The following is a 24,044-nucleotide window of genomic DNA, read 5'->3' as shown; positions in this document are numbered from 1 at the left end:
AGACTGAGAAGCCGGCTGATAAACTACCAACCGCAAGCCAAGGAATCAATACATTGGATAGGTAGAAGTAGAGACGATATGAGAATCACCGGCGGTGAGGAGTTCAGTCAGCGACCATGTATTGACTGTGTAGCAACACTGCTTGACGGAAATTTCGACCAGACCAAGATGAGAGAAAAAAAAACTCCTGCCTCGAGGAGGAAGAATAGAAGGGGTGTTCTGTTCCAAAAATGAAACTCCAGCAACAGTGGCGAGTCGTGACAGCACCCCCGCTCCGCCTGGCGTGGCGAGTCTCAAAGTCTAGCCACGGAATGTGCAGTGAAAAAGGCATGACTACCATCGGACTGACGTGGCAGTCAGTAGTCAAGTCTTGAGAGGTAGTTGTAGATACGGGTAGTACACCCAGGACCAACGGGTAGGATTCACCTGTAGAAGGAGAATATGGAAAACGTAACAACAGCCCAACAGTCGGATCGGAACAAGACTGGAAGAAAAAAACCACAGAACCAATACCCTGCATCAACGTAGATGAGGGCAAGTAGTAACGTAGGAGCTTCCAAGGTTTGCAGAGTGACCGTGAACCCTGAGCCAGAGAAGGAAAAAAACGGGGCAGGGCGAAGCCCATTCCCCATCTGAGACTGGCACTACACAGAAGTAGCCACCAGATGAGATTGGCCTAAGGAGGAGGCCATGCAGCGAACGCCACCAAATTCGGCGTTAGAAGAATCGGTCACCTGACGAAGGAGCCGTGCAGGAGGAGCCAGAGTATGTAATGGCTACTCCAGGACCCCCGTACAGTAGTAGCCGCAGCGTGCCCCGCCAGCACAAACTGAGGGGCAAACTTAGAGGAATCCGATAGAAGCCATGGTACCATACTGCCTCAGGGAAGGAGAGCTAACCTTAAACACTCCACCTGGGAAGGGCGTCGAACAGGAACAACCGCCAAGCCAGCGTCCGGGTGGAACCCCTACCTGAGGGGATGCCCAACTGCAGCGACTGCAAACGCTAGTACCAGCGTAAAAACCGCACCAGCGGAGAACAGGATGCAACCAGAGTGCCAGCACAACCACTTCCCACATCAGGAATGGTGGATAACATATTGGAACAGTGGAGGACCATGGATACAGGGGACGCTAGGACACATGAGTGATGCTGGGCAACCCCCTGAAGAGAGAGGTTGTCATATTCATACCCCAAACCGGCACCGAAGGAAAAGGACACAACGTGGAAACAGCCACAGTATCCACTGGCGGCACTGAAATACCATTAGAAGAAGAGTACAGGGCACCAGCATGTAACGATACTCGCTACGCCTCACTTGTAGAAGAAGCTAAGGCATCTATAGCCGTGGCGTAGTTGAAGTGCAACATCCAAGAGGTGCACTCATTCCCCACGGTAGTGGATCACTTGTGGAAGGGGCAATGTTGCAATTATCCCACCAAAGAAAGGGGGTAATGCTTGCGGCAAGCACTGCACTCAGTGGTAGTGCAAGTACGCCACCATGAAGGGTGGCAATGCAGTAATGCATCTAGCAGGAACCGAATCCAAGTAGAGAGAGTACACCTGTTTCGGAAAGGGCAAGGCATATGGAGAGTCCCATATGAATACCCCCCACCTAGGTAAGGGGGTAAGACATACAGTAAACACTAAAACCAGGGATAATGCCATAGCGCCACCTATGGAAGAGGCTAATGCATACAGTAAGTACTGACCCCAGTGGGAATGCAGTTCCGCCACCTACCAAAAGGGGGAACGCCTACTGCCGGCACTGAAAGAGTTCTAGTGCGGTTAGACACCAATGGAGGGAGGTAATATCCAAGGGAGTACTGCATCCAGTAGTAGTGCAAATACTCCGCCTAAGGAAGGGGGTAATGCATACGACAAGTACTGCTGTCTACCTCGGACGCCATCTTGGGAGATCGCACCGGAATCATGGCAGAGACCAAACCACTGATCCCTCCCTTTGGACCGAACCTCTCCAGGGAGAGGAGGATGCGACTGAGCATGACCCTAGGGAGGAAGGGTGGGGGTGTGGAGGTGACCGAGGAGGAAAATATCCTGCTCTGGCCCGTTGTGTGCAGTCTTAACTCTCAGAATCTTGTCCATGGCAGTCGCAGGCTCGCCGTTTGGGAGTTGTCAACCAAACTACCCGGGGGTGGAATGGGAACTTCTAGTGGTTCAGTCACCGGATTGCGCAGGCGGTGCTTTACCAACCAGACAACCCCTGAGGGAGATTGGGAAGTCCAGAGATCCACCATTGGAGTGCACAGGCTGTGCTTATCAACCAAAATGACCCGGGAGGGTGATTGGGAAGATCCAGAGGTCCACCATTGGATCTTGCAGGTGGAGGATTATCAACCAGACGACCCCGGAGGATGGAATGGGAACTTCCAGAGGGTCTGCGCTGGATGGCACAGGCGGATTTTATCAACCAGACGACCCCGGAGGGTGGAATGGTAATTTTCAGAGGTTCTGCACCGGATAGCACTAGTGGCGAATTTTATCAACCAAACGGCCCCAGAGGACGGATTGGGAATCCAGAGGTCCTGTACTGGAGTGCGCTGGAGAACAATCAATCGCACGACCCAGAGGGTGGATTGGGAATACTTCAGCTCTCCTCCCTGGATCTGTGCAGGTGGAGGAATATCAACCAACGACCCAGGAGGGGGATTGGTAACTATGAGATGTCCTCCTTTGTCCGCTATATAGGACACGGGCCCAGCCTGGTACCACACAGACAGGGTGGTCTTGCGGTGATGAGGCTGAGGGGGGGCCCGTATGAATGCGCATATTTCTTCTTTTTTTTTTTTTTTTATAAACTTTGATGCCCAACATCAAGTGGGCAGAGAGGCAGGAAGGGGTTAACTATATAACTTGGAGGCACCTGTACTGAGATAGAATCCTCAATAATCTGGTGCTGGCCCTCAGTGGCTGGCCAGAAAGGGTTAAGGAGTCCTAAAAAAGGCGGGGCCCAGCAGCTTCTGGGGGGGGGGGGTGGCGGGAAGGATTCGCGCCAGAGCGCCCCCCCCCCCCCCCCCACTCCTGTCAGGGAAGTAATTAACCCCCTAAGAGCCCTGACAACAGCGGATCACAGATAGGGGAGAGCCTCCTTCACTCCCTTCCCTGTGTGTCCGCCGATGCATGTTCCCGGTCTGCAGCGGGGGAGGTCGGGTCTATGCGTTAGCGCACGGCAGACCGATGCTGTCAGTCGGCCGGGGCGCAGAGGGACCTGAGTGAGAGCGCAAGAGCTCTCCTGCCACTGAAAATATTATCCTTCACCGATTCCTCCTGGTAGCCCTGCATCGGCCAGCCACATGAACAGAGCAGCAGGCGAATGCGCCCGCCCGGTAACGGACGGGTGTTGCACCACGCGGGCCAGGCGGACGCCGGACAAAGAATATCGCGTTAACGTATGCAGTTAACCCCCTCCGGAGCGGCGTGACCGAAGGAGGTGGCAATGAGGTAGGTGCCGCAATAGTGGACGGCGCCAGCCCTTATAAATCCAACGACTCCGGAGGGTGGAGGGGGGCGGGAGCCTCCTGCGCTCCCCTCTCTGCATGTGCGCTCCGGACAGCATATTAACCCCCCATGTGCCGATGTCCCTTCTTGGACAACAAGAGGAGTGAAGGTAATGACAAGAGGGGTGCTGATGGCTTCAGGGGAGCTGGTGATGGCCTCAGGCAGACAGGGTGGTCCTGGAAATAGAGTGAGGGAGGGCCAGGAGGGTTAACATACTCACCTAGTCCCGTGTACTCACCTCTCTTCCCTTTCCTGCCACCATCTTCACCCCTCCTCTGGTCCAGCAGGGTCACCCCTTCAGCTACTGGCACCGTAGTGGCAGGACGCTGGAAAAGGGGGGCTTGGATGGGTGACCCTTTGGCTGGCGGGATGCAGGGGATCGAGGCTGCCCTGGTCCACCTTGTCTTCTGTGGGGGAGGCAGCAGTGCGGGTGACTGGCACTGGCGCAACTCGACCCCGGGAGAACAGGGTAGGTCAATGTCTGTATATAGGAGTCTGCATTCTGGAGAGTATTAGTATTTACACAGAGCACTGTATAGTAAGGCTATGTTCACATCACGCCATGTGCACACTTTTGTCGTATGTGCCAGGAAAGCTCTCAGGGCATACACCAAATGGCGCCAGAAGACCAATTCACCCAACCAAAAAAGCGTTTACCTTTGCTCTCCATCAGAGTGGTATGGATTAGCATACCTTTTTCACTACTACAAAACTACACTTTCCTATAGTGACGGTCACTGCAACAAACTAATACTCTGCAATCTTTTTATTTTGTAACACCGTAGTAGTAGTGGTTAACAGATACATTATGTGAACAGAGCTTTATCCGATTCAGGAAAAACAAACTGCAATCTAATAAACTTAAAGTTGCTTACAGGGGCTGTCCAGCCTAGGAACAGACAACGCAAGTGGCTGAAGGGTGCGCCCCACTAAAGAAGAAAAATAAAAATAAAAACCCACCTCTTTGTAATCACACCATTCCAGTGCCACGACCGGAAGTGGCTTTGTCTCTTGACTGCTGAAGCCAATCAGTGGCCTCAGCAGACACATGTACTTCCATGGAACGGCACTGCCTCATTCAAGCACAGGTGACTGCTGAGGCCAGTGATTGGCCGTAGTGGTCACGGGCCCAAGCCACTTCCCTTTTGGCCGGTACAGGAAAAGTCGAGAAACTGGGCAGTGCCGCTGGAACGGTTGGACTGTGGACACGTATTTTTATATATTTTTTTTAAATGAGGCGCACACTCCGACCACTGGCTTTGTCGGCTTCTAGGCTGCACAACAACTTTAACCAACAAGGTAGGAGTCTACCCGACAACAAGTTTATCAGTGACAGCCAACAGAATTAAGGTGGAGATTTATCAAACCTGGAGCAAAGGAAAACACACTTAGTTGCCCCTAGCAACCAATCAAATTGATCCTTTCATTTTCCAAGGTATTTCCAAAATATAAAATCTGATAGGTTGCTATGGGCAACTAAACCAGCTATCCTTTTCACCAGTTTTGATAAATCTCCCCCTATGAATGCAGCTCGTACTAATTATATACATACACACAGGTATATTATATACACACTTATTATGACAAATCATTTTTTCCACCAAATACTTGGAGATAACTTTTTGACTCTATTCAGTTCGATACATTTCTCAGGGTCTCTCTTCACACTTGTGGCCTTGTTCCTGTCTCACTAATAACACAATTTATACTAAACAACATTAAGAGCATTTTCAGCAATAACACCACCGTAAATCATGCAGTTTTCTGTTAGGATTGATGGGTTCCTACTGAAGCCTGTGGCAGATACACACACAGTTGGCAGGAAAACAGTTTTTTTTTTGTTGTTTTTTTATTGCAAACCACTTTATAGAGCGGACCAAGTCCTTTGATTATATATATTAAAAAAAAAAAAAAAGTTAAAAGTGCTAAACACAGAACAAATAAATTATAATGAATATCAAATGTTCTTAACCTCAGGGCAGCGGGAGCAGGGAATACATTCTAATGATGTCCTTCCTCGTGATCTATTGCCTGCTGCCATTAAAGGATTTCTGTCATGACAAATAACATTATGTAGCTGACTGACATTAGCGATGTGCTTTATAACTCCCTGCCTGCCGCCGTTCTCTTAAAATAAAAACTTTAAAATATGCTAATGAGCCTCTAGGTGCTATGAGGGCGTTGCTTCAGCACCTAGAGGCTCGGTCTACTCACCCTTTGGCACGCCCATGTACACTTGATTGATTTTCGAGTTCTCCTCATTGTCCCGTAAATCCTGCGCCGTCCCTTTTAGTATTTGGCGCAGGCGCAGTGAGTGAAGGACGCGCTCCAGCGGCTAGCTTTCTTCCTTTGGGGCAGGCGCAGTGAGGAAGCCGGCAGCAGGAGCGCGTCCTTCACTCACTGCGCCTGCGCCGAATACTAAAAGGGACGGCGCAGGATTTACGGGACGATGAGGAGAACTCGAAAATCAATCAAGTGTACATGGGCGTGCCAAAGGGTGAGTAGACCGAGCCTCTAGGTGCTGAAGCAACGCCCTAATAGCACCTAGAGGCTCATTAGCATATTTTAAAAGTCTTTTAAAAGGCAGGGAGTTATAAAGCACATCGCTAATGTTAGTCAGCTACATAACGTTATTTATCATGACGGAAACCCTTTAAATATGGATAATACACTGGGCGAAAATAAAAGGTCGCATTCACCTGCTGTGTGTCCAGGAGATGACAGTAGCACTTAGTGATCACTGGGAGAAGAACTCTGGCTTCTAGTTTTGTCGCCAAAGTAGTTTTCAGTGCGGTCACCGTGACTGAAAGCTGAGATGTGGGTCCCACTTTGGCAGCAATCTTATCCAGACGGGTAACCTAGATGATTAAAAAAATAAAATAAAAATTTGCAGAGCAATCCATCAGTCATCTGTAGCATGTAGACTTTGTATGTTTACCTATTATAAAAGCACCCAGCGCTTTACAATCATAGGCGCTTTCATGCAGTTTTGCATTTACATATAAAATTTTGTAGAAAAATACTAATAAAAATGTTTTAAATGCATAAAAAAAATATATATATTAAATCAAGTTTGTGGTTAAATTATGACCTGAGTAGAGCCAAAATGTACACATTCAATACGCGAAGAGCTCATACATACCACTCTATATCTACATGCAAATGTCATCAGAGTCACTGAACTTAAAGACCAAAAAACTCCATGATCCAAATACCAGTATAATGAGTCAGTCGGCAAGTGTCCTGATTAAAGGGGTTGGCCCATCTCATACATTGGTTGCAAACCACTAGGATAGAACACCAATAGGAGGTGGGATCTGCACCTATCTCTAGGATGCGAAGTATAGCACACCGAGCATGCTCTCCATTCACATCTACAGAAATTCTGAAAAGAGCCGAGTGCGCGCTCTCAGCTGTTTCTCACATAGAAATGAATGGAAGGCTCACGGTGCGCTCTCCTACGCTTTGGAGGCTCCGTTCTAGAGATAGGTGCCAGCGCTTTGCTATTTTAAGCACTCCCATAGAAGTGAATGGAGGGTGGCCGCGCTTGCTTGGGGGCGCTGTTCTATAGATCATTCCTTGGGGTATCTGGAAGCTGAAATGGAGGAGTATTGATTGTCACAGGTTCTCCGTTACTTCTCCCACTTCCATCCTTCCCTTACAGACACAAAGCCCCAGGAAGTAAAAGGTTTCCCATCAAACATGTGCTGAATCCCAAGAATTATATGTACAAAAATAAGCCTAGTATAACAAAGCTAAGATTATGTGCTTTAACACGTTAGATCTAAGCTCTAGGTGATTGCAATAATATTCTAGCTGTTGCCACGTCTTTGGCAGGGACAGGGTTAAACGACTATTCTCCTTTTCTATTCATTTGGTCCTCTATGGGCCTACAAAAAAAAAAACAGCAAACTTTTGTGTATAGAGCTGAGGACATGGGCTGCTAGATGGTCGCTAAGCACATCCGCAATACCCAGTCCCCATAGCTCTGTGTGCTTTTATTGTGTAAAAAAAAAAAAAATTGATACATATGCAAATTAACCTGAGATGAGTCCTGTCCCTGACTCATCTCACATACAGGACTCCTCTCAGGTTAATTTGCATATGTATGTGAGATGAGTCAGGGACAGGACTCATCTCAGGTTAATTTGCATATCTATCAAATCGTTTTTTTTTTACACAATAAAAGCACACAGAGCTATGGGGACTGGGTATTGCGGATGTGCTAGCGGCCATCTAGCAACCCATGTTCTCAGCTCTATGCACAAAATCCCGGTGGCAGGTTCCCTTTAACAGACATTATATCAAAGAAAAAAAACGTGGTCTTTATTAGCCGTGTCCATGTGTTCCCCAACCACTACTGCATCTACTTAAAGAAGCAAGGTTCTAGGAAATGTCCCAAGATTTGTTTCTAAGGAAAACCATGTTGTAGCACAGCAATAATGTTTTTTAATGTTTGCTTTTCCGTTTACAGAGGTCCTCCGATCATTTTCTCTAATTAGCCCGTGGTAATAACCTGCAGAGAAAAGGTGTTTGACATACCGTAATACTTACCCTCCCTCGTTCCACCGATGCCGCAGCCTCCCCCCGCATGCGCCAGTGCAGTGGAGAAAGTGGCATGGGGGGAGCTAGGGAGGTTAAGCATTATGCTCGGCAGGTTAGCACAATGAGCTAATTAGAGCAAATGACTGGAGAACCCCTTTAAGTCTATGGGGAAAAATGCCCCAAAAGGGGCAATCGATAAGACATGGTGCAGCTGAAAGATTCTGAATGAAAAGCCTTACCAACAAATCATGTAGCATATACATATGGATCATATAGACTACAAACACCAGATGGGAAAGGCAGAGGTCAGTTTTGCAATGGACTTTTAAATGGAAGACAAACGCACTAACCTGGAGCAACGCCTCTTGTAGGTAGGGACTTAGGAAGTTTGGGAGGGTCTCCATAACTTTCTGCAGAACAGTTACTGTGCTTAGAAGATGAATCTCATTAGTGAGTAACTCCTTCCGATGCTTCAGGGTAGAGAGGAGGGCTGGCATCAGCCTGAAAGTAATGACATCAGTGAACATCACCAAATTGATAGGCTTCAAAGTGAAAATGTATTGAAATGACCCCCTACCCCATCCACTCAGCAAAACTGGACTAAAAGGAGCCAATGAATCAGCTTAACCGACGGTAGGTAAATGGCGGGAAGGTACAGACCGCCTTAACCAGACTCTTGCTTATATAGGTAAGAATGTAAAGACATTCCTCACATTCAGTTAGAGTGGCCCCCAAGGAAAGCTAATGTCCTACAGGCGATGAGACCTTTGCAATAGGTACATACCGAGGCAGCTGGGGAATGGCGAGGGCCTTGATGGTGCCAGTGATTTCAGCAATGCACAGTAAAGCACTGCCTACAACATTCTTCTCCTCCGGCTGCTTCGCAGATACAAGGTCGACTGCTGCCTTAAGAACCGGAACAAATACTTGCAGCCTATGAGAGCCAAAGCATTTGCAGAGTAGTTTTAAGCTGTAGAGAGCAGTCTGCCTGTTAATGGCCTGTTCTTCGCCTTCTCCGCTTCCTTTCCTTTGTGCGACAGAAAGAAGGTCCTTAACGAGTCCCAACATTAACTCAATCTGGAGCAAAACAGAAATAGAAAAATGTTAATTACGCAAATCCAGGCAATGAAAACATTCAGTCAGTGCAGGTACGCAAATGTGACAAAACTCCCTAATCACAAACATGAAATGGCAATTATTAAAGAGTGATCACAATGAATGATAACTTCAACCAGTCAGTGGGTGTGCACAAGCGTTACAAATGGGGACAATTGCAAGATCAAAAGGGGTTTCCATTTTATATTTATTATGGGCCAACTGCAGGTTTAAGGTTAAAATATTAAGAAAAAAATTCTGCCAGTGACGTATTGTTTTGGCTGCAGCCAATGACTGGTCTCAGCGGTCTCGTGCAGTACACTGCTGAGGCCTGTGATTGGCTCCGCTGTAACCAAAACAATACGTCACTGCTGCAGCCCGGTGGAGAAAACCAAGCGGTGGCACTGGATCAGAGGTGGTTGAGAAGGTGAGTTAAAGTTTTTTTTTTAATTTTTTTAAATTATTTTAACCATATCCCAGCAATTGCCACAATATATGGATAGATCATCGGTAACTGATGGGTGGGGGGGTCCGACACCTGGGACCCCCGCAAATCAGCTATTTAAGAAGACAGCAGTGTGCCTGTGATCGACGCAGCCTTCTCACCGCTTTTCCCAAGCTGTCCCGTGGCCTAGGCGCAGCTCAGACCCATAGTGCAATACAATGTACAGAGCTGTTGTCACAGGAGCGGCAGTGCCTTCGGATAGGTCATCAGTATTAAAATCTCGGAAAACCCTTACAAGTTTTCAGAGCTCAGACTGTCCTCTTCCTTATGCATTCCAAGCAGCTGCTGTTGACCTGGGAGCTTATACTGCAGGAATGTACTAGATTTCCGCCTGGTTGCCGATAAAGGGGTCATCGGGGACTTTAAAGCTGATGGCCTATCCTTAGGTTAGGCCTTCACCGCTTACTTTCAGTAGTGGCTGTGCCAAGCTTCATCCCATTCAAGTGCATGAGGCTAAACTATGAGACACTAGGCACAGATGCCATTAAGTACAGAGCTGTGCCTGGTAAACGGTGAAGATTTGGTGCTCCCTGGAGAGCCACAACAGCTGTTCAGTGGGGGTGACGAAAGGAGGACCACCAAAAAGCTAACAACGGTGGCCTACTGGACATCCCAGGTAACACTTAATAGGTCAATTAAACAAAGTTTAGGTCAATTAAACAACAGTTTTCCTGTACCTGAGAAAATGGCAAATGTAGAAGACTGAAGAGCATAAGATGCATTCTAGGAGAAAGAAACTGCTGGATCTTAGTGCACGTATTGTGTTCATACCTGTTTGTCTTTCCACTGTGTTTGATGCTGTAACTTGTTGTTAAGGAGATCCATTGCTTTGCGTCGCACGGACGGCAGATGATTAGACATCAGTCCACGGACCACAAGGATAAAGGTCTCAGTAGGCAAGAGAGCATTGATCTTAAACACAGAAAAGGTAAAGGATATGCTGCGCTGAAGGGGAAGACCCAAAAACCGTCCCGTTATTTCACTGAAATGTATTCAGTTTGCACTTATTTAAAAAAAAAAATAATCCCACCCCTCCTTCCCCATCCGGCCCAATAAGGGTCTCTCGTTTGTCCACTTCCATATGTGTGAGCTGTAGGATTTCCTTCTCGATTACTACCAAGTACAACTCACCTTGTCCAGCAGTTCATAGGACTTGTTGAGAAGAGCTCGCCAGAACTTTGCAGTCGGTTTGTCTGCATTTGCTTCCACAGAGCCAGCGACTAATTTGATATAGCAGAGAATTTCTTCTAATATCCTGGAGGCACATAGATTAAGAATTGTATAAATTATACTATCTGTAGAATAGCATTGGCACACAGAAGGATGAACCATCCTCAACACATTAAAGTTTTTTTTTCGGTAATTAAGAGTTATTAAGCAAGTGCCAGCAGTCTGCCCCATGAAATAATTGGATTTTTTGTACTCACCGTAAAATCCTTTTCTCGTAGTAGGCATTGGGGGACACAGCACCATGGGTATATGTCCAACTACCACTAGGAGGCACTAGACACAAAAAGTGTTGGCTCCTCCCCGTTGGGCTATACCCTCTCCACAGGCACAAGGCTATTCAGTTTGTACAAAAAGCAGTAGGAGAGAGAAAAAAAAGCAAGGAACCAACAACTCCCGTACCGGGAAAGATCAAGAGACCAGCCCGGAAAATCGGAAGTAAAAACATAGGGTGGGATCTGTGTCCCCCAATGCCTACTACGAGAAAAGGATTTTACGGTGAGTACAAAAAATCAAATTTTCTCGTGCATGGCATTGGGGGACACAGCACCATGGGACGTCCCAAAGCAGTCCCCGAGGGTGGGAAAAGAACAGCCATGCCACCGGTTGGGTATACAGGTGCAGGAGAACCATGTGACCCAACAGTAGAAAACACGGAATGGGCAAGAGGTTCCATAACAAGGAAGAAACCTCAAGGAAGAATCAGAGAAGACTGTCAGCACCCCAGGAAAAATGCCTGGAAGAAAATCCCAAATGCAAGAAGGCGGCAAAAGGGAACACCGAGCTCAGCCAAGGGCTGGAGAAAAAATTAGGACAGCACCGCGTGTTGGGACTACCTAACGCTCTAAATTGTCTCAGACCCAAAGAGCGAAAAAACCTGTGGCCAACCCGTGACAGGCCAGGGGAGAAAGGAAACAAGGAAGTACTGGAAGCCAAACGAGTGAGGGAAGCCATAGCAAGGCTCACATGTGAAGGGAGCAGGTCTCCCCTCACCGCAAGGCAGGTGATGAAGTTAAGCGCCCTATTTAAAAGGGCGAAAACCCAAGGCTGCTAGAGGAAACCGCTAACCCTTGGAGAAGGAGGGGGTTGTAGGTAAAAGCCAGGAAAAAAGAGTAAGACCTGCCAAAAACAGGAGATGAGGCTCGAGCCTCGGAAAACAAGATATCACTGTGAAGCGTAAGACCAGAGGAAACTCTGGGCATGTGAAGCATCAGGGAAAAAAGGAACCAAATACAGGCCCAGGAAATCTCAGCAGGACACACTGGACTGAAAGACATGGAAGTAGAAGGAGAGTACTCCAACAGCCTAAGGAGGAAAGGTTCTACAACAGGAGGAGGTCCCTCCCGAAGGAGACCATGCGGCGGAATTGCAAACCGTTGCGCTAAACCACTCAATACCAGGTACTTGACGTGGGAGAATGGGAAAAGAGACACGAATCCCAAGAAGACCACAAGGCTATTGGAACCCATAAAGGGAACAATCAACTCAGGCCCCGATCCCCCCAAAAAAACGATTGCCATGCAGAACCTGAGTGGTCAAATAAACGGGGACAGGGACTCCAGAAGGAGTACCCGGGATGGGCTCACAAGGAACCAGGAGCTGAACCACCAGAAGACAACGCAAGCCAGAATATCCAGGAAAGGAGAAATGAAACTACCATAGGGGAAGGGACATTGGCCATGGACAACTACCCATTCCAAGAACAGTGACTAGCAAACTGTATACATTGTCCCAGAGAGGACAAGTACAGTAGCTCGGGATGTACCACTAAATTGACAGACATCCATATGCATAAGGAATGCAGAAGTCGCCATGAAAAAGCCGGGTGAGACTACACAGAAATGTAGAAACCAGCTGCGACCGGCGTACTGAAAACTCCCAGGGGGGAGAAAGTACCTGACAGGTGCAAACGACGGCAAGGTCCAAGGGGACTGCCCCTCTGACATGTAGTACAACTAAGCAGAGAATATAAGGGAATACCGAGAACACCTGGACCCAGAAGGAACTACGGGACCCTGTCCGATGCCAGAGCAATCAGCTGAAAAATTACCTACCAGGTAGGTGTGTGGCGCTCAGTGGTCCTGTCCCTGACCCGTCAGGGAGGACGTCCAGCGACGAAAAAATGCTGATGACACCAGAAGGATTCCATGTGGCGGAGGACATCCAGCGATGACCGAAAACTGCTGCAGCAGCCGATGCTCACCAGCTACGTGCCCCAACAAGGTAGAAGATCCAGTGGAGATCCCTGTACTCCACCAGGAATGGGCCACTCTAATAGGAAACAACGCAAGTACTCCTCTATAACATGGGGTAACGCGAAGCGCAGCATACCGTAGTACCTTATAGAGATGGCAAGAGCAACCCTAGCACAAAGGCCAACAACCACCTGGCCATGGTGTAGGGAGCGTGGTTGTATGTGGACCACCCGCCAGATCAGAACAGATCAGCCATATACTGGAGCTACAATAAGTAGCACTAGACCGACAAGGTGGGGGTTGGGCTGGCCCACCCATGCCAGATATGGTAACCATGCACATGCAGAACCAGGATGGCCTGTTGTAGACAGTGCCCTGAGAAGTACAAGGAGACCATTGAGCACGACAGTAACGGAGTGGAGATGTATGGAAGAACCAAAAGGGTGAAACCAACATCCGCAGCACAGATTAGAACCTGGGGGCAGAAAGCACCCAGTAATACAGAAACTGTATGGGCCACAGATTGCACCATAGGGCCCAGCACCTTGAGTAATACAACCACACGCCTAAAATATAGGGAAAGTGGCTGCATGTCTAAGGAGAGTGGAAACATAGCCACAGAATCTGGGAATGCTACTGCATTTGGAGGGTACAGGTACTCAACCTGTAAAGTAGAAATATGGCTGCGTAGTGCAGAGATACGACCAGAAAGGTGTAATGGGTACAGCATCTGGAGATGGTAGAGGTACTACCTTTAAGATCGGAGCAATGTGGCCACATGGTGCACCCTAGAACCAGAGAGGTGCAACAGCTACCGCGTTAGCAATGGTACCTATATTCCGCCCGGGAAGGGGAAAATAGGGCCGCACGGTACCACAAAGAACAAGACAGGTGCACACTACAATCAGGTAGGTGAAATGGCAACTGAAGGAGGCCCTCTATTTCGCCTGAAAAAAAGGGAAACAGGGCCGCATAGTACACCATAGAGCCAGACAGGTGTAACGGCTGCAGCATCAGAGACGGTGCAGGAACTCTACCTATGAAGGGAGTAAGATGGCCGTTTAGTGCACACTATGATGAGGTAGGTGCAATGACCACGGCAATTGGAGGAGGCCTCAATATCTCGTCCGGTAAGGGAGAGAAAATGCCACATGGTACACCATAAAGCCAGACAGGAGCAACAGCTACAGCATCTGGAGATGGTGCAGGTACTCTACCTATGAAGGGACCAAGGTGGCAGCTTGGTGCCGACTAGAACCAGACAGAGGCAATTCTACGGCAATTGAAAGTGGCCTCTATATCTCGCCCGTAGGGAGAAATGTTGCCGCATGGAACACAACAGAGCCCGCCAGGGGTATTGGCTACAGCATCGGAGATGGTGTAGGTACTCTACCTATGAAAGGGAGCAAAAAAGTCTGGGAACAGACAGGAGCAATTGCAACGGCAACTGAAGGCGGCCTGTATATCCCGCCCGGAAGGGAGAAATAGTGCCGTATGGAACACCATAGAGCCAGACAGAAGTATCGGCTACAGCATCAGGAGATGGTGTAGGTACTCTACCTATGAAAGGAGCAAAGTGGCTGGGAACAGACAGGTGCAATTGCCACGGCAATTGAAGGCGGCCTGTGTATCTCGCCCGGAAGGGAGAAATAGTGCCGCATGGAACACCATAGAGCCAGCCAGGAGTAATGGCTTCAGCATCTGGAGTAGGTGTAGGTACTCTACCTATGAAAAGGAGCAAGGCGGATGGAAACAGCCATATATAATTGCTTTTCCTTACCAACCAACAGGAGGCGCTTGCCAAGAACAGGGACCCCATGTTATGAGGTAGAGTGGCGAACACCAGCACCAGGATGGGGACCCGGTGGAAACACTCTCAAATGTGTAGAGCATAGCCCCTGGTATAGGGGAACCAGGAAGGCTTGTCAGGTACAGCCTATGGCAGTGGTGCAGGTACCCCCCTGTTAAGGAGAAGGCGTACGTACCAGAGACACCAAGTAGGTGACTCATTAAGCTAAACACGGGGACGGCTGCTTTACCTGTGCGGTTGAATACCTGTGCAGTCAGGGGAGCGCCATCCGAAAATCCACTAGAGGGGATACCAACCCTGGGTAGGAGAGGTTCCTCCGTGCACGTTAGTCTTGACCTCCCAGAGGGCTTCTGTATGAAGGAAAACCGCCTGATGCTCTGTTCCGAGGGAATCGGTGCAGAGGTGTCCCCAGAGGCAACGGATGGGGTGACGGGAAAGGATCCGTCACCAGCCTCAGGCCTGTCCTGGGGAGGACCCGAGGATGCCGAGGAGGGGTGGAATCCTGTTGAGACCACCCGAGGTTGTACTGTGAGCTACCCCTTGCCGGACCCGGTATCTGAGCATGCCTCATCTGCAGGGAGGACCCTGGGAGGGCATAGGTGGCCGCAATTGGATAGATAGCGGTCCAGCGACTCCGCCAGAGATTGGCAGAGTCGGACAAGGTTCCCATGGCTTTGACAAAGAGGGAGACCATTCAGAAGGGACCTACACAAAAGGATTTGGTCAGGGGACACAATGGGGTCTGGGAAGAGGTACTGCACACAAGCAGGGACAGGCCGACCGCATGGCAGCCTTCGTAGACAGCGGACGCACGTGAAAACACGTGGCGATGCGAGGAAAGGCTGGGAGAGGAGACCCTCATAGAGCAGCCAGAAGAGGTGCTGCAGCAGCTATAGAGGCTGCAGGAGAAATGAAGCAATTGAGGAGGGGTGGGGGGGGGGGGGAACGACTTGAGTGATCCCTATGTACAGCTTTAGCTGCCTTCACACAGTACATAGGACAATGACCTAAAGGGGGTCTGCAGTTCTTTTAAACTGAGGATCTATCCACTGGATAGATAACCCACGTTAGACCAGTAAAGGGTGGAGGAGATAGCCCCTCCCGAGGGCCGGGCGGGGTCAGAAAAGCCCGGGAAGCAAGGAGGAGGGGCCGGGAAGATCGCGGCCTAGCAGGCCCAAAAGCCGGGGCCTCGATTTATGAGGCGGCCGGGAATGGAGCGAGGGGGGCGGGACGAATCGCGGCCGACCGAGGGGCCTCCGGACCCACAAAACTAGGTGAGGAGGGTGGGGGGGGGGGGGGGGGGGGGGGGGAGCGACGCCTGGGGGTGGGCGGAACAGGGCAAACAGAGCACTACGGACACTAGACAAAAAACTGAATAGCCTTGTGCCTGTGGAGAGGGTATAGCCCAAAGGGGAGGAGCCAACACTTTTTGTGTCTAGTGCCTCCTAGTGGTAGTTGGACATATACCCATGGTGCTGTGTCCCCCAATGCCATGCACGAGAAAGAAAATTCATACTTACCTGTTCCCACCACCTCTGGTACTCAACGCAGCCGCCATCTTCCAGGCCCGGCAAGGTTTTCTCCCGGTAGTGTATGGGCATGGTCACATGCCCATCTCCAGCCAATGGCAAGCGAACCACTGGACTGGAAGACGGAGACAGCTGCGGCAGCGCGGGGGAATGGAGTGGCGGGGAGCAGATAGGTATGAGTCTTGGGGGGTCATTTATCAAACTGGTGTAAAGTAGAACTGGCCTAGTTGCCCATAGCAACCAATCAGGTTCCACCTTTCATTTTGACAGCTCTTTTGGAAAATGAAACGTGGAATCTGATTGGTTGCTATGGGCAACTAAGCCAGGTCTACTTTACACCAGGTTGATAAGTCTCCCCCCTTCTGTCCCGATGCGCTCATCATTTCTTGATTGGTAGTTATAAGTTTAAATGGCCTGCTGCGGGGGAAATGTATGGACAGGCGCAACTTACCTAACAATTACAGCTAATCACACTGAAACAATTCCGATTGGCTGATCGCCTGACTAGCGTCTAATTATAAAGTCTTTAGAAACCCTTTATAGCCGCCACTTAGCATATGGTGTAACTGACAGATTATTCGATAGGAAAAGGCTGCCTCATAAATCATCACATTGGGAAATGTCCCATCACATAACGAACCTTTGCTCCAGTTTTTGCAATTCCTCCGCGGCTTCACACTCAACCACCTGAGAGACATAAGACAATGCTGTTCTGTAATGCTTACAACACATGAAGACATCCTTATGTGAAAGAAACCAAGAGATCAACACTATAGAATACCTTGCCGACAAAACTGCGAGAAGCCAAGAGGTTTGCCATGAAAGACACCGTTAAAAACTTAAAGTGACGCAGCTGCTTAGCAGAATGGGTTGTGACATTGAAGAGTTCTGTGTCCTCTTTCCGAGCCTTCTGCTTCCGCAATTTGTTTTTCTTCTGTTGCGGTTCATCTAGAAAGAGAGTAAACCGGAATACATTAGGATCTACATCGGAGATCCTAATAGAGAAGAAACGGAAAGACCCTGCAGGTATCACTCATGGGAGATCAAGTCTTGTCATCACCTTCTTCTTTATTTTCTGGAAGTTTGCTGAGGAAGTTTAGAAGACTGATCAAACTCTCCAGCTGATTCTGGACACTGAATTCACAGCAGACAGATACCCAAAATTCGGTGTCGCGCTCCAACACTGCATCCTGCACCCAAAAAAAGGAGTCAGAAAAAAAATGATATATTCATTGCAATTAAACAGGCGTACATGATACTTGATGCTACAATGACCAAATGTCTGTACACAGGATTTCAGTATATGTAGTTTATGTTGGAGGTTATTTTAACCACTTCCCTACCATCATAAGACTATATACGTCAGCGGTAGGGTCTATAAAAATGGCTCAACAGTGGAGCAGGCACTATAGTCGCCAGGTGACTGCTGTTTCACAAAGCAGACACCCGGGGCTAATGTCTGTGATCGGTGAGAATGCCGATCGCAGACATTTAACACGTCAAATTTAACCACAGCACGCGCTTCCGGGCAAGAAGGCCTTCCCCTTCTCATGGAAGGCATTCCTTAGCAGTAATAGGACAGAGCCTGTACTAGACTACTGGTATTTTCCAATGTAGGCCTGCAGGTGGCAGCACTGCTTTGGAATATACGGAAATTTGTATTCACTAATGGATAAAAAAAAAAAACATTTTTAAAATCACCCCCTTTCCTAAAAATTAAAATAAACAATCCCAAAGATAAACATCATAGGAATCATCGCATCGGAAAATGGCCGCACTATTATTGTATTATATTTATCCCATACATCGAATGGTGTAAAGGTGAAAAAATTGTAGATTTGACTTTTTTTGTTGCTTCACGCACCCCAAAAAATTTAACAAAAAGTGATCAAAAAGTCAAACACACTCCAAAATGGTATGAATAAAAACTGATAATCCTGCAAAAAAAAACAAAAAAAAAAAAACACACAGCTCCATAGACATAACTATAAAAAGGTTATGGGGGGTCAGAATACTGCAATGCAAAAAATATATAAAAAAATCTGGTATCATTGTAATCGCACTGACCCAGAGAAGGAAGGACATGGGTCGGTTTTACCACATAGTGAGCGCTGCAAAAACAAAACCCATAATACTATGGCAGAAATGCATTTTTTATTCAATTTCACCACATTTGGGAATTTTTTCAGCTTCCCACTACATCATAAGAAATATTAAATGGTGCCAATATAAAGTATAACCGGTCCCGCAAACAAACAAGCCTTCATACCGCTATGTAAAGTGAAAAAATAAATAAAGTTATGGCTCAGGAAAGGCAGGGAGTGAAAAACAAAAAACACATGGAATGTAATGGAAACGCAAAAACAGACACCGCCCTGGTTATGAAGCAGTTTAAATAGCCAAACAAAATGGTGCAGCACGCTGTGCTATTTTGTCTGGTTAAATGCCAGGTTTCCTCATGGAAACCTAACCCCATTAAATATAATGGTGTCCATCATAAAACATACCTAGCGCTTCCATTATTTTACCTAGCACAGATGTGAACAGAGCCCAACTTGGGTCTTCTCAGCCATTACATGACAACTACCATTTCTTGCTACAGTAACAATGGCGAAAATTAAGCTTCATACATCAAGGAGGCCGTTCTAACTCCTGTAAATTCCCAGAAGAGCTCCTGGTCTCACCTTCTCTCCATTGGTGGCCACAGTCACAGTTTTGGTCACATGTTGTTGGAAAAGAAGAACGAGGAGCACCCAGAGGAATCGTTCTGCTCCCACAGTGTCCAGAAGCTGGGACAGGATGGACAGTCGCCTGTGTTCTGGGATATGAGGGAGAGCATCCACAAACACATGAATAATCTTCTCAACCACCTTCTCCACATCTTCGTTGGTCTCCTTGGAGGTTTGCTCCCCTGCCTATATCAGAGATAAAACACAATAAGAGGATTTAAGGTAAGGAAAACATACAAAAAGACTTCAAATCCACGTTATCAGAACATAACTTACAAGAAACTTCTATCCTAGCAATGGGTTTATACACCTCCATATTCATATATCCCCCTAGAGTGGATATCTACGGTCACTGTCCCACTGACTGGCTGCAGCGGTCACATGTGAGAGCTCTCATCGTCAATCACTTCAGGAAAGAGACATAGACTGGCAGTAGCACCAGAGCGGTAGCGGACTTTCCAGGTGACACCTCTTTTGGTTTCCATCACATTCCATGTTACTTGCTTCATTTTTAAATGCCCCAGATAACCTCGGACAGTCACATTAAACTGGAAAAAACCCTCCGGCAAATGCCCCATTTTATTGTAGATTTTAAAATTTATGCCTGAGGTAAATCTATTTGGCGCAAAACTCAGGTGACTGAAGCTAATTTTAAACTCTTAGTGACAACACTAAATTTTAGCCTTAAAGGGGTTGTCTCATCATGGACAATGGGGGCATATCCAGTGGCGTATCTATCACGAGGCAAACAAGGCATTTGCCTAGGGCGGCACTTGCCAATGGGGCGGCAAAGTGCCTTGTTTGCCCCCTGTCCCATCCGTCTTATATGTTGCCGCCGGTATACTCAGAAGATCCGATGGTATATTCTAACCCCCAGGCGTTCCCATGGTGACAGGGACGCTTGCCTGGGGGTTAGAATATACAGGGCCACGCCGCTCACAGGAGAACATTTATAAACGAATCATTAACTTTAATCATTGTTAATCTCTTTACTGGATATCTTACTCTGTCTTGACTCTTAGCTCTGGTAACAGCAGGCAGTGCGGGCGGCGCTCACTCACTGACGTCACGCGCCTGCTCCTCCCACTAGGCGACGCAGGCGCGTGACGTCAGTGAGTGAGCGCCGCCCGCACTGCCTGCTGTTACCAGAGCTAAGAGTCAAGACAGAGTAAGATATCCAGTAAAGAGATTAGCAATGATTAAAGTTAAAGTTAATGATTCGTTTATAAATGTTCTCCTGTGAGCGTCGGGGAGGGGGATCCGTGGATGGCACTGTTTAGGGGAGGGGGATCCGTGGATGGCACTGTTTAGGGGAGGGGGATCCGTGGATGGCACTGTTTAGGGGAGGGGGATCCGTGGATGGCACTGTTTAGGGGAGGGGGATCCGTGGATGGCACTGTTTAGGGGAGGGGGATCCGTGGATGGCACTGTTTAGGGGAGGGGGATCCGTGGATGGCACTGTTTAGGGGAGGGGGATCCGTGGATGGCACTGTTTAGGGGAGGGGGATCTGTGGATGGCACATAGGAAGGGGTGAGGTTTAGAGAGAAAGGGGTTTGGCCTTGACAGGAAGGGGTGGGGTTCAGAGAGAAAGGGGTTTGGCCTTGACAGGAAGGGGTGGGGTTTAGAGAGAAAGGGGTTTGGCCTTGACAGGAAGGGGTGGGTCAAATTTATATTAGGGGGGTGCCCGAGTTTAGTGTCGCCTAGGGCAGCACAAAACCAAGATACACCACTGGGCATATCGCTAGGATATGCCCCCCATTGTTTTATAGGTGCGGGTCCCACCGCTGGGACCCGCACCTATATCGAGAACGGAGCCCCGCAAGGTGGTGGCTGGAGGACTCCGGTCCGGCCACCACCAAGCCGGCTCCCCATAGAAGTGAATGGGAGCATACCGCACATGCGCGGCCCCCACTCCCATTCATTTCTATGGGGCCGACGGAAATAGCCGAGCCAGCACTCGGCTATTTTCGCCAGCCCCATAGAAAATAAATTGGAAAGCGGCTGCGCACGCGCAGTGCTCCCTCCTTCTCTTGCGGGGCTCCATTCTCGATATAGGTGCAGATCCCAGCGGTGGGACCCGCACCTATAAGACAATGGGGGCATATCCTACCAATATGTCCCCATTGTCCATGATGAGACAACCCCTTTAAGGACAAGTAACATTTTTTTTCCCTCTGTGCTTCAGCGGTCATTACTTTTATACTTTTCCTTCACTTTAGCTAAAGGAGACCTTGAATTTATGCAGGACAAGTGATCGATTTTTTTAAACCATTTTGGTTACATGTGATATGAAGGCTGAATGCAGAGATCCCCCCCTTACCCCACTGTCCCAGTTCTACTCTGGATGAACTGTTACGTCCTTTTTCCAAAGACCGAGCAGAACTTAGGCCACATCCAGATGAACTAAACCATTTAATGCTGACCTCAGCTGCTTTAGGTTTTGTAAGGATAAAATAAAACAGGCCAACAACATCTCCGCCCTAAAGCTTGGCTAGGTTTTGGACGAGTGAACATATGGTGCCTTGTGACCACACCTGTGAAAGTATATTCAAATTATATATACAGCAAATTCCAGCAACCGAAAATCAGTTCGGTTCATCTGAGTAGAGTTGTTTTAGCTGTAAAGAACAAGGATGTCTACAAGCCTCCCTCAGATGAGTGAGACAACCATGGCATTGCAGAAAGATATTTTATACCCTACCTGTATCAGTGCAGGTATCACAGCCTGCACGGTCTTACTGATGACCTGGAAACTGTAGCTGTCATCCAGACGCATAACATTGGCCCCCATGAAAGTGAAGATGGGCATGATGTTGTGCAGTACTTTATCCTTCAAACAAGAGGGAAAATTTTAGTTTGACAAGGCAAGGTTTAAAGACAGGAAGCCACGCAGACCATCATTGCCTGGTCCCCAAAGTGAAAAATCGGACACTTGCCTTACAGGCCAGTAACAATGCAAAGACTACGAGGGTAATTTATTAAGACCGGCGTTTTAGACGCCAGTCTTAACCCCTATATCTGGCAGTGGATCTGCCGAAGCTATGAAGAGGCGCAGGCCTCTACATAACTGGCGCATCCAGCGCCAGTCTAAATGTAAGCCAGCTTCCTTGCCGTCTTACATTTAGACCATTTTCTTAGCCTAAAAGAGGCGTAGAAAATGATGAATGAGGTGCGCCGCAATCTGCGCCAGAAATACGACTAACATGGGCGTATTTCTGGATCATAAATGACCCCCTTTGTCCTTACAGGGAAAATTCCAGCAGCGGTTCCCAGGAGAAGAAGAGCATGATGATGAGTCTGTGGCATCTCAGAGGTCCTCACACACTGAACAATAAGCTCCACATTGAACTTTTCCTCATCCAGTATTTCTAGAAGATAAAGAGTGGACATTTTACATTTAGATTTTTTTTTTTGTTTCAAAAGGTATTTATTTGGTTTTAAAGCAAGGAGTGATGGCAACATACTGCCAGTGTACCCCACAGAGGGGGGAGGGATGTATATACAAGATGGGAACGGGAAATAAACAACAAGATCAAATATACAGACCGCAATATAGTCAAAGCAGGTACGGTATATTCCAAAGACTGTGTATGATTTCAACACTTATCACAACCGAACATAATAATGTAAATCTGGGACGGCATAATCCGATATCCAGGGAGACCATATTTTTTCAAAGTGTATTACTCTATCCATACGAATGGCTTTAAGTCTCTCATAATAGAGCATTACTTTATTGAACGGCTGAATGACTGCTTCGAAACGGAGGGTCGATTGTCTCCACTGTTGTGCTATATGGATACTGGCTGCCATAAGGATGGGTTGTAGAAGTTTAAAAAAGGCATTATTGAGCTCTGGGGGGTTTGTCCCCTAATAACAATACAGATAAGGTTAAGTTAGTTGTGGCAACTATAACTGAATGTAAAAGATGGCGGATCTTGTTCCAGAATCTATTTACTATCGGACATGACCGCCAAATATGCAGATGCGAGCCTCTTTCCAAACAGCCCTTAAAACACTGATCCAGAACATCTGGATAGACTGAGTGTGGTCTGGCAGGGACCATGCATGCTCTATGTAAAACTTGAAGTGATGAAACTTGCCAGCTGTTTTTGCTTAGAAGAGTACAGCAGTGATGCCAACGTTCTATAGGCATGGTGGTATTCACATCAGCCTCCCACTGTAGCATAAACGGCAATTTATCTGATATTGGGGCTCATTAATCTCCCCATATAGGCGAGAGAGGATTACCGGGGAAGTGGAGTGCAACTTGCATATGGACTCCATAATACTAATTCTAATTTAGGGGAAGTGCTCGTTAAGGACGATAATTTAGATCGGTCTAAAGAATGGTACATACAAAATAAAATAGTTAACAGCTTAGCACTGACGCAAAAAACAAGAACGAGACCCTGAAACTGGCTATAAACATGTAATAACGTCAGCAGTGAGTGACCCAACTGCCTCCAGAGGTGTCTGGCAGTAGCTTATGACCCCTACACACATGTTTCATCCATGTTAATGGCGACGGGGTATAGGTCAACTCAACAAGCAGTCTGTCATATCTATACCTCAGACAAAACCTGGGTTTTGTGGAAAACTATTTCCTCTCTTACCTTTTGCATCATTTTCATTATCAAGTGAAACCTTCTGACAGATGTTGAGAAGACAACTAAGGATTAGCTGTTTGGTGTACTCCATGTTGTCCTGCTCTGGATTTGAAGGCTCAAGACACCTAGAAGTGAAATACAAACTTCAGAAAAGGAGTGCGCATGTGTGTCAGTTAAAAATTCTGCTACGTAAGGGTGGAATTGGTGCAGAAATTTCCAGCTTTAAAAAGGGACGTGAATCACCTGACTGCATATACATCGACTGATTGTAGCTTTCAC

General features: G+C 47.7%; 1 protein-coding gene across 1 annotated transcript in view; it reads right to left on the bottom strand.

Moving 5' to 3' along the window:
- Window positions 1-24,044, bottom strand: part of HEATR1 (HEAT repeat containing 1) — an 86,372-nt gene that overhangs the window by 7,343 nt on the left and 54,985 nt on the right. Inside the window, exons 27-38 of the mRNA XM_040429619.1 lie at window positions 23,772-23,890; window positions 22,402-22,523; window positions 21,857-21,985; window positions 19,110-19,340; window positions 17,486-17,615; window positions 17,207-17,373; window positions 17,066-17,112; window positions 10,796-10,919; window positions 10,436-10,576; window positions 8,849-9,141; window positions 8,415-8,565; window positions 6,219-6,377 (exon numbers count right to left, since the gene is read on the bottom strand). Coding sequence (XP_040285553.1) covers window positions 6,219-6,377; window positions 8,415-8,565; window positions 8,849-9,141; window positions 10,436-10,576; window positions 10,796-10,919; window positions 17,066-17,112; window positions 17,207-17,373; window positions 17,486-17,615; window positions 19,110-19,340; window positions 21,857-21,985; window positions 22,402-22,523; window positions 23,772-23,890 — 1,813 coding nt within the window. The remainder of the gene's footprint in view (window positions 1-6,218; window positions 6,378-8,414; window positions 8,566-8,848; window positions 9,142-10,435; window positions 10,577-10,795; window positions 10,920-17,065; window positions 17,113-17,206; window positions 17,374-17,485; window positions 17,616-19,109; window positions 19,341-21,856; window positions 21,986-22,401; window positions 22,524-23,771; window positions 23,891-24,044) is intronic.

The sequence above is a fragment of the Bufo bufo genome, chromosome 4 (genome assembly GCF_905171765.1).
Source record: "Bufo bufo chromosome 4, aBufBuf1.1, whole genome shotgun sequence".
Lineage (NCBI taxonomy): Eukaryota > Metazoa > Chordata > Amphibia > Anura > Bufonidae > Bufo > Bufo bufo.
The sequence above is the reverse complement of the archived record's forward strand: the minus strand, read 5'-3'. Positions and strand labels throughout refer to the sequence as shown.